This window comes from Eschrichtius robustus, chromosome 1, assembly GCF_028021215.1.
Source record: "Eschrichtius robustus isolate mEscRob2 chromosome 1, mEscRob2.pri, whole genome shotgun sequence".
Classification (NCBI taxonomy): Eukaryota; Metazoa; Chordata; class Mammalia; order Artiodactyla; family Eschrichtiidae; genus Eschrichtius; species Eschrichtius robustus.
The window spans coordinates 61562519-61577684 of NC_090824.1; the positions used below are offsets into that span (position 1 = coordinate 61562519).

A 15166-nucleotide genomic window follows, 5' to 3' on the forward strand; every position below is an offset into this window, starting at 1 on the left:
AGCACCTACCTCAAAAGGTTATTATGAGCATTAAATTATTTAAATTGTATAATCTCTTGGAAAAGTGTCAGTACAGAATGCACACTCAATAAATGTTAGCTATTATTATTTGCAAGAATCTACTTAGCTAAAAGTAAAAGATTTTCTTACTAAAATGTAATAAGAATAAATAAAATATAGTAAGAAAAAGTTTTCTTATTAAAATAGCAGAAGACATGAACATGGAAAATAAATAAAATGTTACTTCGTTCAATGAAAAACATACAAAAAAGAGAAAATACTTAAGGTTAAAACTTGTAGTTAGTACATAATGGTTTAATAAAGTTTGTATAAGATTATAAAACTAATATATTACAAAAGTAACAGAACTTCAAAATTCAGAAATCCTGACACTAATCTAAAGAAAGATCCTGAAAGAAAATTCAATCTCACAGAAAGAAAATTAAGAGTATATTTCTGTAAACTCAATCCCATGGCAGGAAAATAAGAAATTTAAATAACGTGTTTCTGTAACATAATTTGAACACTACCCATATTGGCACATGATATTAGATATGATCAGTATCATAGCTAGTAGACCACAGATACTTATCCTACAGAGATTCTAATTTAGGAGTCACAAGAAATTAGGTAACTTTTGGATCCTTGGCTTAAAATATGCAAACTTGTTACCTGGATACTGTATACTCTCTCAGGGGGTTTTCAATTTATTTTTCGGCTTGACCAGCCATAAGAAGAAGAAACAAAGTACTATAACTTTCATTTTCATTGTTCTGTATTCTCATTGCTCACATTTCAAGCATCCAAAACTACATATAGCCATTGGCTGTTACGTTGAAAAGCACAGATACAGAGTTTTATGTGATTCTGATAAGGTGTATTATATATACTGAAGGAAAGTCAAAAACATGTGATGGGGGAGAGCCTGGATATAGCTATAAGATTTTGAAATAAGGCTTGATAAAGGTTTGTTAACCTGGAAAATCATGAAACCTGTGAATGTCAATAATTTATTCATTTGGACATGAATTCAAAATAAACTATACCCTTTACATTCCCATACATGGTTGTATCTCTAAATAAACATGTCAAAAAGAACTGGTAAGGTTATTTCATCTGTGATTAAGACAATTCAAAGGCTTAGTGTACCATGTTACAAATTATCCACTGACTAGTCATAGAAATCACTTTACTGAAATTTTGTTATTTGTTTTATTATTAAAAAACTAAAGTGGTGGTACTACACCAAATTTTTATAAGTTTTTGTTTGTTTCAAGTCTGAAATAGTCATGAACACATCAATATTCATTCAACACACTTCTGTGCAAGAACTGTTCTATTGTAACGTTTCAGCTTCTAAATTTTAACGTCTTTCATCAAATGAAGGCCATGAACACAGTATAATAGTGTAATTGCCTAAACCTTACACTGCCTAACTTATGAACATATTGCATAAATTAAAGCTTTGTAAAAATTCTTTCACCCTATTTAAACCATTGCAAATATCATTTAAGCTAAAATGATTGTGAAAACTATCCTAAAATTAGATTAACTAGCACAACAGTACTCTTTATTCTCTTTTTTCCCCAGTGATATGAACTATTTGGCTACTTACTATATATTTCTAACCTTTTCAATTTTCCTGTTATAAGAATAATTTATATAAAGTAATTAAAAATATGAATCAACTAGGCAAGTCTTAAATTTCTACCACTGCAAGTAAAACAGGTTTCATAATTATATATTTTTTGTTTACTAAGTATGAACACATACTAATTATCTATGAATTCAACAATTCCATAAACCATTTATGGAAGGTAACTTTTCCAATAACAATTGTAAAGAGAGAAAAAAACCTATTTCTTTATATGTGCCTTTCATTTTATTTAAGAACATTTTTAGATTTGGAAAACAAAACAGAAGAATCACCAGTCAGATACCAAGTGGAAATCACTGAAACACAATGTTAGTTCTAATGGATGGATGATTGTATTTGGTCTTTTGAAACTTTGAAGTATAGGTAAGTCTTGATCACACAAATTAATAAATCCTAAAGCTGGAGTTAACAATAACCATTACACCCAAATTCTGCAGCTTAGCCCAGCCAATTTTTCAAAAGGTCAGGTTGTGAACTGGAGAAGATCAGGGAGGTCCACCGCATAGCTTTGTTGCCAGGCATCTCTCGTCTGGATTGTTGCAGGCGTTTATTAGTATTCGTCAGCAGACTCAACAGAGCAAACAAGAAATTCAAGCACGAATAATAAAATGAAATGCTGCTATATAACCCTTTGTCATTCAGCAAATATGGGACTTTTTAGCTACATTGTTCCTAAACCTGGGTTACTACTTTAATTTTTCTCCCCAGTGCTGACTGAATGAGTATGCATGTGTGTTAAATGCAGAGCTCCCCTAACAACTGCAGGACTGCCATTTAATCTGTTGGTAGATGGACCATTTCCTGTGGGAACCCTAGCTATGATTTCCAGATCCACCAAATAAATCTCAGATTAAGATTCCAAATGAAACCTGCCTTTGGCAGATAAAAAATGTCAAGATGGATATAAACAGTAAAATTATAAATTATCTAGGTGTTGCATGACAAACCAATGTTCAATTTTTTTTTGTTGACATGTGCCTAGATATCAAAACTATATGAGACATTCATCAAATGTCACACTTTCATAATATTGGAGGCATCATTAAAACTGTTTGACTAAGGACCTCAAAGTGTTTAAGCAGTAGCTCAAAAGTATATTTGTGCAAAGTAGAAGAATAAATTTACATATCAGCAGCAGCTCATAAGGGATGGGTAAATATTCTGTTTATCTCTCATTGTAATTCAGGTTACTTTAAATACAAGGTTTTAGGAAATCATTATAGTCTACATGGCATCATTACATAACTTTCTATGTAAATGATGTATGTTTTATTCAAATTCACCATTTGTTTTGGGGGGAGGGAACAAAAGGAAAAGGAAGGGACTCTCATTTTATTAATCAGCTGTGACTATTATACTAGTGCCTTGTTAGTTGCACCATAGCATCATCAGCTCCTTGTTAGTAGCATTTTTTAACTTTTAAAAGCAGCATTGAAAACCTGAGACAAAAAAAGCCTAAGTAAAAAAAAAAAGAAAAAATTATAATGTTTTCGTTTCAAGTGACTCTGGGGAGAGGCAGAGATCTTTAAAAAAGAAAAAGGTAATGAAAGACCAATATAGAACCTATTACAGACCAATGGCCTATTAAAAATGCAGAGGAAGCCTCTGATGCTAGTCTCTACTGCATTCTCAGGAGATCAAGGACTTCCTTTTTAATGAAAATTTTTGTTTTGTCTTTGCTCTTCTTACCTGGGCTAATGCAGCACTATCCTGGTGTTAAAATATACTGGTTGATTATAAAATATAGGCAATCAAGGTTTCTGAAAGGAAAAAATCAGATTTGCTGAACTGAAATCATTATTTTTTTTTAACTTTGAACTCTTAAAAGCAATTGAATAAAAGGTTTCAGTGACTCCAAATTCTGCAACATTTGGTTTCTTGATGAAGATTCAGAATTCATCTAATCTACTTAAAATGGGAATTTTTTCAAATTGTAAATTCTCTACACTTATTTTAATCTGTGGAAAGGATACAGAATATTATACATTCCATATTCCAAATGTTAGAATTTATATACAAGCCTGAATCCTTCAGGACAATGTATTTGTCCTGCTTTTCCTATCATATTTCCTCCAATGTGTGTTGCTGGTTCAAGGAAACTAAGGCTAAATAAACCCTACCCATCCTAATCTGTTAGGGATCAACATTAACCTGAAAATTCTGAACAGAAGGGGTAAAACTTTAAAAAACAGGATATTAATTAAGGAAGGAAATAAGGTATTTTGTGCTTAACTTTGATTATATTTCTATATTAAAATGCTCAAAATCAAAGAATGTTACTATGTTTTAGAGTACATCAAATTACCTTAAGTACAGCCAGTGAAACTATTAAAAAGGATATGATTTTTAATTTAAAAAATATTTAATTAGCAAAAACTAACATATTCAGTAACTATACAAGTATAATTTTATCATTGTGAACTGATCACTTTTAACTTTTCATACACTAGCACCCTGATTTTAAAGTACCAAAAAGTTTCAATATGTGAAGACAAAAATCACCCAAAAAATAAAGTCCAAATAGAATTTTCTAAAACAATTACTTTTACCTTACATCTTGTCAGCACAATTATTCCATTTGACAAAAATTATCACTTTTACCCAAAAGCTACAGATTAGAATATTTTTAATTCAATCATTCATTCAGACTATGAAATAATCTATGTAACCAATTTCAAAATTTTATAGCCTGATTTGTTCTAAATTTGTTTTTCATTCCCCAAGAAAAAACAAAAAACAGAAAAGGCAAAACACAAAGAAAATCTGTATCCGAAACTTCTTCCCAAAATATAATAATGTCTTACACGATAGGTTGTTTTGATTAAAACACACTTACATACATGTACTAAAACCCCAAATTTTTAACTACCAGATTTATTTATAACCAAAAATAGTGAGTAAATGTAGTCACATCAGTCCTATTCTACAAACAGCCAGACAGCCTGAATCAACTGTGTAAATGGTCATAAATTCAGTCTATACACCACTGTATACTGATTCAGATCTACAAAATCAACAAAATGCCAATGCACACTCAGGACTTTACAGTAATTACGCTAAAGGTGACAAATGCAGCTACTATGGAGACCATAATAATCATCTTAAATATGATACACTGAAATTTGAATTTCTAGAAAATTTAAGATTCAATAATATTATATTGAGATTTGTGTCGTAACTATGTGGTCCAGGAAGTGCTCTGGCATGAAAGGGCCATAACCAGAAATGGATGAGGACTTTTATCAAAGAGCTCAGAAACTTAAGAATGGAGAACTTACAACAAAGCAAAAAACTTTTGAAAAATTCAAGTAACTTTTCTATTTCAAAAAAATATATTTATATTTTCATGGCCACAAACAAATTTAAAAGAGCTTATTAAAAGTAGAATTCAGTTTCCTTAAACCAAAGAAATAGTCACAAGCTGTACAAAGAGAGGATCATATAGCATAGCAATGGAGAAGCAGTCCTATTAAAAAAAGAAATTTACCATTTTTCATGCTTATTCTTCTTAGTAATTGTCATTTTTATAAAATGAAGGACCAAAGGTGTAGTAAGAATTCCATGTGAAGAGTAGCCTGAACTGACCTACCTAAAACACGCTAAATTTAGTAAAAACAAACAAAAAAAGAAATAAAGAAAGACTCCTATTATCTCCCAAACTTCTCCCTTATTAAGAATTTATGGGCAGGTTCATCGACTGTAGCAAAGGTACCACTCCAGTGAGGGATGCTGACAGTGGGGGAAGCTGTGCTTGTGTGGGGTTATGAAGTAGGGGTATAATGGGAACTGTGTACTTCATGTTCAATTTTGCCGTGAACCTAAAACTGCTCTACAAAATAAAGTCTTTTTAAAAAACTGCCAAAATATAAAAGTAAAAAATATTTATGGCATAAATTCATAAATGTGAATTACTCATATCAGAAATGACGAGTCTCAAAACACAGTTTTTAACAAACTTCATAACCAGCTAGAAAACTAAGTTGCCCTTATAAAAATTTTTTGGTTTTCCATTACATTTTCTTAATGAGGCCAAGAGTCAGGACAGAATCATTCATATCAAGCTTAAAAAACAGACACCCAGAATCTCATTTATTTTGTAAACTTATTTTTAAAAAAAGAAATTAATTTTTTCTAAAACAGTATAACCTCCATCATGCTTTTAAGGATAGCCTTAGCATTTCCTCTGGAAATGAATCAATCCTTGTTGGCTCACTGCCAGTAGTCCTAAAACTACTCTCTCAAATATTCTGGATGGTCATGTGTAAGAAACTACCAGTACTCTATTAAGTTAGGTCCTATGGAGAGAAATAGTAAATTTAAGCAGACCTCGATATGCTCTTTTTTTAACCCTTCTATGGCAAAATGAAAATTAAAAATGTATTCTTAAATTCACACTTGCCAAAAGGAAAAGGCACATTGTGTGATATCACTAGTCTGAAGATTTTTATTGCAATTGGGATTTCAATACAGACAAAATTAGATTTTACACTAAATGAATATTAACTGATTTTACATTCTATTCTACAAAATATAAATATAGTAAATACAAACTATGCTACTTAAAAGAAATCAAGTTTCTGATATTGAGGACATTATATCTGAAGAAAATAAACTTCCTATAAAACTAATAATAACCGTTTCAAATACTAGTATTTATGTTTCTTAATAATTTTGAAACTTTTTTGTAGATCTACCTTTCACAGCTGGATGGAATAACAATGACAACAACCACCACTTATCTAGGCCATGTAAAATACTTCAACAATCTATTTTTTTATAAACATCTATAAAAACCATTATCACCACCACACTATTGAAAATAACTACTCTGGTATGTGAAACCCATATTAAATAAACTCGTTTCCTGTTTCAGGTATTGTAGTAGGGCTTCTACATACACAATCTCTAATCTTCAAAATGCTCCTAAAGGAAGTATCTCCCTATTCCACACACAAGAAAACCATGGCTTAAAAATAACTACAAAACTTCCACCCAAGTCCAGGTAGGTAGTAAATAGAAGATTGAAAAATTAAAACCCAGGTCTATCTAGTTCCAAAACCTATATTCTTTCTACTATAACATTTCACTGGAATTATTAAATGCATTAGTTCTCCAGTGCAATTTTCCTTTAAATTTAAACAAATAAAAATAAAATTAACAAACAAAATAAAATTGTGTTACTCATTCAGGGAAAATATACCATTACTTACTAGCAAGCCAATTATTAAATACAATTCAAATCCTATAATTCAATACAGAATGACTAATTATGTAGATATTTTCAAAACCTTGAATTTCAAGGAGGGTCTAATCATAATGTCTAGGGAATCATTTTTTTTCTACCAGCTATCTCGCTGATAGAAATGGATGTCCATTCTATGCAAGTTGCCATTTCCTTCCTGTCTGCTTTAAAATAAAATAGTTTATGAAGATGATATGAGATTCCATAATTTTTGTCATAATGATCAAAGACATTTAAAAGCATTCTAGTTGTTTTCCCATGGTGTTTCTATGTATGTCTACTCTTATAAAATGCTTGCAAATCATGCAATAGTTTTAGATGTAATTCAATTACAGAACAATATATGGGCAAAAAGTAAAAAGAACACATACTTTGTGAAAAGAGAGAAAGATAAATGAACCAATAATAAAAGAGGTTGATGGTGGCACACAGGTTCCAAATGCCAAGCAAAAATAAATAGTATTCTGACTCAAGAAGAAACTAACAAACCACTTGTAAGTTACCTTTTGCTACGTTTTAGTTCTAGTTACTTATTTTGTTTGATAGAAAAACCATAAAAATCATGGAAACAAAATCATATCCTCTTTAGAAATAAAAACAGTTGCTTTTTACTTAAATCAGCAAGATTTTTAAAAATATTTGCTAGCCTCCAATAAACTGCAACATGTAAGAAATCTATTGACATAAGCAGTTCTAGAAGGTTTTTCATCTCTCAAGTTTCAAATGAGTTGATGATTTAGAATCATGCTCACTTTTTAAGCTTAAAATAGTTTAAAAACATATGATTCATATCTAAATTGAGATAATACATAAGTGAAAATAACTACTCTGTGTATAAAACACACATTAAATATAATTTCCTAAAATAATAAACCTAACAATAATATTAAAGAAACTCATAAAATTGAAAGGTTTTTGTCTAAAGCTTCTTCAAGCTGTATGATTCCTACCATTTCTTACCCTCAATTGGTAAGAAATATTTAAAACATAGCAAACAATGTTTAATTTGGGTAGGCACAGTAACCTTCTTTAACCTTTCTTAGGGAACACTGACCCCTAAAGGTTTTAAATTTAAATAAGTTTCACAATATTCTAAATTTAACTGGCATTCAGACCTCATTTTTACCTATATTATTGTAGGTATGTATACTTATGGCAGACATGTTTATTCATAAATAATACTTAAACTATTTCCAATGGACTGTTGTGTACTATAAAACAATTAAACCATGTTTCTGCTAATTTAATAAAAATCACCAAAATTTAAGAGCTATCCAGAAATTTATCATACTATTCCAAATAATTACTCGTAAGAGGTTTCTGACCCCCATGAGTTTTTTCTTACATAGTTAAGTAAATAATAAGTAAATGCTAAAAAAGGCTAAACAATCATATAATAACTGACTCTTTCTGAGGGTTAACTTTGCATATGTCCTTTGTGCCATTTCATTTTTTTTCTTAAAAAGCAGGGGAAAAAAAAGAATGCTGAAAAACAGAAAGCTCTCATGAAAGGACAAAACATCATTTACTTCTTAAGAAGCCAGATGTTACCAATGCTTGCTTGACAACACGTGTTTACTCACTCACCTATTGCTTTCATCAACCTAAAATTTCATTCATTCAGGATTTTTTTTTAACTACCTAAAGAAACCTAGACAGTTTGTAGATGTCTTCACTCATCCTACCTACCAACCTCAGCTTTACATTTTCTAAACTGAGAATAATGACAAAAACTGAGAAAAATGTAATCGTTTTACCTGTTAACATTATTTACCTCATACTCTTTGACATCAAATATTTCAGCAATGTTTCTAAAATAAAGCTAGGAAAAGAATAACCATTTCAGCACTCCTTATAATAAAACTTCTAAGATGATGCAAAGTGTAATAAAAGTTTTTAATTAGCTCCATTTCCTTAAAAAAATAAGATAACTTTAAATAAAAATAACTATTTACAAGAACAGCCTATGAATATTTGTAAGATAGAGCTTTGAAGTAATCTGTGCTTTATGAAAAATCCCATGAACCCTGATATCAAAGAAATAACCATGTGAGATTTTACTGTTTAAACATATCACTTACCACAAAACTAAAAGATACTACATTTACCTGTTTAACTTTATTCGTTAATAATGTTTCATTAATAGGCCCTTTATATAAAGGAATGTCTTATTCCTATTTCCAATGTCCAAAAAATGTCTGTAAAAATGCAAATTTTCTTAATGATGTTTCAGTCACGTCTGTGCCTCCTGCAAACTATTTATGCATCTGTCTTTAGCCCTAAAATCTTCCTTTCCATAAGTGTCCTACAGCAGCTAGGACAGCTTAGAGCAGCCTCAGCAGCTCCGTTCCTTAACATCTTTCCTGGTTATTTTACATTTATGAGAAGTATTTCCTCTATAGCCCCTATTCTTTAGATATATTAAAAATAATTCCTTTGGCTCCTTAAAGATCCTTTTGTCTATAATGTGAACGACATGGCTTTCATAGCAATGCGGCCTCTGAATAGGAAACATAAGCAACAGGGGCATCATTATTTACTTCCTCTTTTCTTATTTTGTACATATATTGAGTAAGAACTGCTCTGAGTTCTTCAAAAGAAGAGTGTTTGCTTGCTTATTTGCATAAATGAGTAAAAACAACTACAACAAATCAGTTTTCGGCTTCACACCAATACATCCTTATCACAAACTTGAATATAAAGAGTAGACTAAAATTAAGGGCCCCAAAATCCATTCACTAAAGCTATTAACTTTGCATTAAAAACCTTTAACTACGTTACTCAGGTATTACTTGCTATTCCTTTATACACAATGCAATCAGTTACCTGGATTCTAAACTCATAACAAGTAGCCTAGAATCACAAATAAGAGGAGAAATGTTGCTAATGGTCGGCATAAACGACAAGAAAATTTATAACAGCGTAGAAATCAAAAACAAACGCAGAAATCAAAAAAGGTATACTCAGTACAGCATCTTTCTATTCCTCAAAAGACTGTGTAGCTATTAACTGATTTAGTTTAATGATGATAGAACAGTTCCCCAAAATGGCCTTTAACCTTCTGAAAAAGGTAACAGTGTGGTTGATAAATGGTAAAGAAAGAGCCCTGTTGAAGGAGGGGGAATCAAAAGAGATGTGTGCAATGTTTTGGTAATAATTCTATTTTTTTTTTAATTTAGAGGAAATAAAAACGATGAACATAAAGGCCGAAGTCTTCAGTTATATGTAATACTATATTCAGAATGATTTGTTTTCCAAGGATTTCAGATTTGCAACTGTATCTAGATTTAGTGTAAAAGACTTCAATTAAAAACCTAACATTTTTTAAACCTCTGTCTTTATGGCCCTCTCTCTACCTTGCTCTATACATAGATAGATGTGCTCTACTTACCTACCTATGTACCCATACATGCATCCATCCCTCCATCCACCCATCCACCATTTCTCCCTTTTTCAGGCCATCTCTCAGTCTGCCTGTCTTTCAAACTGTATTTCTGTCTGACTGTTCTCTCCCTCTGCCTGTGCATATCTGTGTGCATCCTTTTCTCTGTTTCTCTCGTTGTCTCTGACTCTGTTTTCATGTCTCTGTCTCTGTTTCAAAGTACCTTTTTCTGCCTCCCTCTGCACATCTCTGTAAGTCTCTGTGGCCCTGACTCTCCAGGGTGAGTCCTCCTCTGACTCCGTTTCTTTGTGGGTGTGTCTTTTGGTGTGCATGTGTCTCTACATGTGTCTCTGTGCCTGTATGTGTCTTGGTCTGTTTCTCTGTGTATATGTGTCTCCCTCTCCATATATGTTTGTCTCTCTCTGTATATGTGTGTATCTTCCATGTCTCTTTAACTTTGTGTCTCTTTCTGAGTGTGTCTGCATGTACACCTGTGCCCCTCTATCTCAGTGTGTCTCTTCCCCAACTCCCTCTCCCTCTCCCTCCCTCTCTCTCTCTCACTCACTGTATGTCTCTGTCTCCTTCTCACCATGTTTCTCTCACTCTGGTATCTCTCCCTCTCTGTGAGTCTCAGTATGTGTGTCTCTTTTTGTGTGTATCTATGCATGTGTGTCTTTCTCTGTGTGTGTGCCTCTGTATATGTGTCTGTGTCTTTCTCAATGAGTTTAGTATCTCCCTCCTGTGTCTGTGTCTCCTTTCTCTGTTTGTGTTTCTTTCTCTGAGTATACCTCTCTGTATTCATTTCTCTACCATTCGTTCTCTCAATCTCCTCCATCACTTTGTGTGTGTTTCTCTCTCCCTGTGTGTCTGCTTTCCTTTTTTCTCTCAATATCTCTTGCTCTGTGTGTGTCCCTTTCTCTGTGTGTGCATGTCTCTTTCTCCATGTGTCTTTGTGTCCCTTTTGCAGAATGTGGGTCTCTTTGTGTGTGCCTCCTTCCTTGCATGTGTGTGTGCATGCGTGTGCACTTGCGCTTGTCTGCCTCTGTCTAATGTATTGGTTAGAACAAACACACTTCATTCAGTGCCTTAAACTAGCACAACACCTGGGGTTTGGTATTAATACCTTAAAAGTCTTTACCTTTTGACCAGTCGTCCATCTGTACTCCCGTTCCTGTTTGCTCTGGCAATGTCTCTGGTTTCTGCGCCAAGATTTGAAGCTAAAATAAAGCCAATTCTAGATAAATAAACTTAAAACAATATATCAGAACACCTAAACCTTACCTTTGTTTAACAGAGAATTTACAGGATAAATGGTTTTCTAAAACATTTATAATAGGACAATTAACTGTGTATTTCAACACATGAAATTAAATCTTTTTTCTCAGAAAAAAGTTCTTTCATTCACACCTATATTTTAGTAAATACAGTTCAGGTTAAGCTTCTAGACATTCTTGCTCCTTTGGTTAGGGAACCATTTAATTTATTTAACTTAAGTCTTTCCAACTACAATTTCAACAATTAAAAAAAAATTAAAAATTTACTCTATTTGTCAAATTTCAAATTTGATTTGAATGTATATTTTCATATAAAACGTTTCATACTTGTAAAAGTAATTTTAAATGCTATTCTAATTTTTTAAAAGATTATCATTAACTTGTGGAATTACTGGTATTTCTCTCTTGCATTTGTTTTCATAATAAAAATGATAAAAGCTATGCAAGTTTGTTTTGGGTTTTTTTTTTTGCATGCTTTTAAGGAGAATAAAATTAGATTTACCTCACAGCTAGAACTCTGCGTTCTTTAAAAAGTCCTCAAATAAAGCTGTAGTAAGCTTCTCCTTTCCAATTTTCTCTAAATATGTTGATCTGGAGTTGGCAATCTTTTTCTAAGTTCCTCATTTACTTTTGGATTAGTTGAAAATATAGGAAGTTATTAATATCAAAGAAATATGTTCCAGTCAATGAAGCCACTTCCCTCCATATTGCCCAAAAAGGTTAATAATAATTGCGGTCTTTTAATAAGAGATTCATATAGCAAGACATGTAGAAAATACAGCCTTTAATAACCTCTGGAGTATTTTAAAACATGTCTTACAGGTCTTAATGTGCTTAGTAATATACTACTTAAAACCATAATTTTATCCCTCTTCAATATATAGTCACTCTTCCTCATCATTTACCCAGCTAATGAATGCCAGCAATTAGTAAAATGTAATCCCATTGCACAATCATTTTAATGCTTTTAGCACTCAGAAAAGTAAACACCAAATTAATACTGCTCAAGCCATATCAGATCCTAGTTGGAAGCAAGCAATTATAGTTCATCTCCTCAGGTGTAATTAAATGATTGGAATGATTTAGTTCCATAAATGCAAGTTAATTCATAAGCAAGCAACAAATATACTGGGAGTAATTACAAGAAACATTGACAGTCTAAGCAGGGCTAATTCTTTTATGAGACTGATATAGTAAAATGCTGCCCTCTCCTGGGCATATAAGTGAATATTTCAGAGCCAAAAACAAAACACGTCCCCCCAACCGAAAACCTAACTTTTAAAAAGACACTAAAAAAACAAACAAACAAAACAATAAATCAATTTATCAATTTGATTTCATTCCTTATACAAAAAATGTTAATTTATGGCTTACTGTGATAATTTCTACACACCCTAGTAATTAATGCTTTTTCCATTCAAGTTCTGAATATGAGTCCCAAAACATACCAGGCAATTCTTATAAATCTAATGAAACTAAATCATTCATATATAACACTGACTGCAAGTGAAACTTCTAGTACCCTCTTATACTGCAAGACCAATACCTATATTCTTTCACTGGTAAACCCGAACTGGCATGTTAGAGATAATAACTAAGCTATGCTTTTGTAAGTACTAAAATTTGTAAGAAAAATAATCTCTGATGAATGTAAAACAAAATACTCGGTATTATTGTAACTATACAAAATGGTCTAAAACGAATTGTTTTTAAGGAACTCCTATAACAAAAATAAAAACTAGAGCACAGGTATAATATCATTACAAGCACATTCTAAAACATAAAGAGGAGCAGGTAGTACACAAAATAAAACACACCACAGTTTCACTTAAGCCATTCCCCACTTTTTACTTTCTTAGGCTAACATTCAAAACAAATTTACTTCAACACTACTCGATGCTTATTAACTAAACTTATACAAACTTTCAGAAACGTATTTATTATACATTTGAGTTATGCTATAATCAGTAAGTCTGTATTAACACTTATGTATTTGTAGCACTAAACCTATTCAGAATCATCCCTTTAACTTTCTGCAGAATTGAACATATTCTCAAATATTACCAGTAGCACAACAAATGTTTAATTCTCCAATAAATACAAAAGATACTTGCAGAGGATAATGTTTAACATACCAATATTTTTTGGTGGGGGGAAGGAACATTACTCCTTTCTATTATGCTTTTAAATTCATTAAAATAACCATATTCTAAGTCACGGCCTATGCAAGCTATAAAAATAAAATAAACCAAAATATTAAACAGTCTTGCCACTAAGTTTAAAATGTACAGCACATTTGCTTTGCCCTTGATGTCATAGTCTTATTTTTCAATTCATATCTTGTACACTGTAAGTTAATTGCTTTTGGAAAGTACTTATTATTCATGTAAAAATTAATGTGCCAATGTGTTTAAATCCTCTTAAATGACCATTCATGCATCTTTCTTCTTTAAGTACCAATGAAATCTGTCAAAAGACATCAATGCAAAATGGTCTTAAAGAAAGTTCTAATAGAGATTTTTTTCTGCTAACACAAGATTTTCATATTCACCAACTTTACTTAAATTCCATTAATTTTTTAAGCTACTTTTAATAAATTCACCAAGTAAAATTTTTAGGCCCCGAAGTCTGTCATTTGTGTTCCAGCTGACATTATGAATATTAATAACAGTGTTATCCTGATTAAATAGGCTTCATATGAAATCCCTGTGAATCCTATAGCTCAGACATCTCATTTTTCCAACTCTTTATGAATTTGGATTCAGACATTAAACTGGAAAAATCTTAAAAAACAGATTTAATGGCACATTTGCATATTGTCAAGCAAAAATTAGATGTTCTAATGATTCAAATAATTACAACTTACACATCTATATATTGTAATAGGACTAGAAGATTTTTGTAAACATCAACATATTTTACACATCTACTCATTATAGGACAAAGGATTAAGACTATTAAAATACGGATTCCTTTCTTTACACTCACCTTAAAGATTTGATATCAAGAACTTTTCAATCAAAAATTATATATTCACATTAAAACCAGTGGGATGATTTTTATAGTAGACATCAGATAAACTAGGCTTCTTAAAGTGCTAAATCATTATATCACAGACAAAATATGTTAATTGCTTTATCATTATTAATGTCACCAGGTTCAAGCAGCAAAATAAAATCTAACTAAACTTCGTTTTTAAGTTAGAAAAAATTACCCATGTTAAAAAAGAAAAATAAAATCTTTACTATAACAGACAGAACATACCATATCAGCATCTGTTAAACTAAAATCTTCTCCATCACAGATTCCTGACCTCACTCCTCCAAGTTGTTTTTAGTTCTCAGAAGAAGTGAAAACAGGAGAAATGAATAGCCAGGGAAACCACATACCCCCTTCTCTCTCTAAATATACTGGAAACTGAATATATCTACCTAAATTTCCTACTTTCACCCTATCGAAAAACAGCGATTGAAAAAGATTAAACAAACATCTCTATGCTCTCAAACGGGACTTGACTCTCCTTGTTTACTCAGCAGTAAAATACTTGATGAAACAAAATTTGTTCTTTGACTAGTCTAAAATTTCTAATCTGCCTAAAAAATTATAAGTAA

At 31.6% G+C, this 15166-nt stretch overlaps 1 protein-coding gene across 5 annotated transcripts in view; it reads right to left on the reverse strand.

The window, feature by feature from the left end:
* The window catches only part of MIPOL1 (mirror-image polydactyly 1), a 317627-nt gene that overhangs the window by 248981 nt on the left and 53480 nt on the right, over positions 1-15166 (reverse strand). For 4 of the 5 annotated variants that reach the window (XM_068532647.1, XM_068532830.1, XM_068532608.1 and 1 more), the window contains one exon: positions 11420-11498. The exons of the other annotated variant lie outside the window; for it this stretch is intronic. In XM_068532647.1, the coding sequence (XP_068388748.1) occupies positions 11420-11438 (19 nt within the window). In that variant the 5' untranslated portion in view covers positions 11439-11498. The remainder of the gene's footprint in view (positions 1-11419; positions 11499-15166) is intronic. 5 annotated transcript variants of the gene reach the window in all.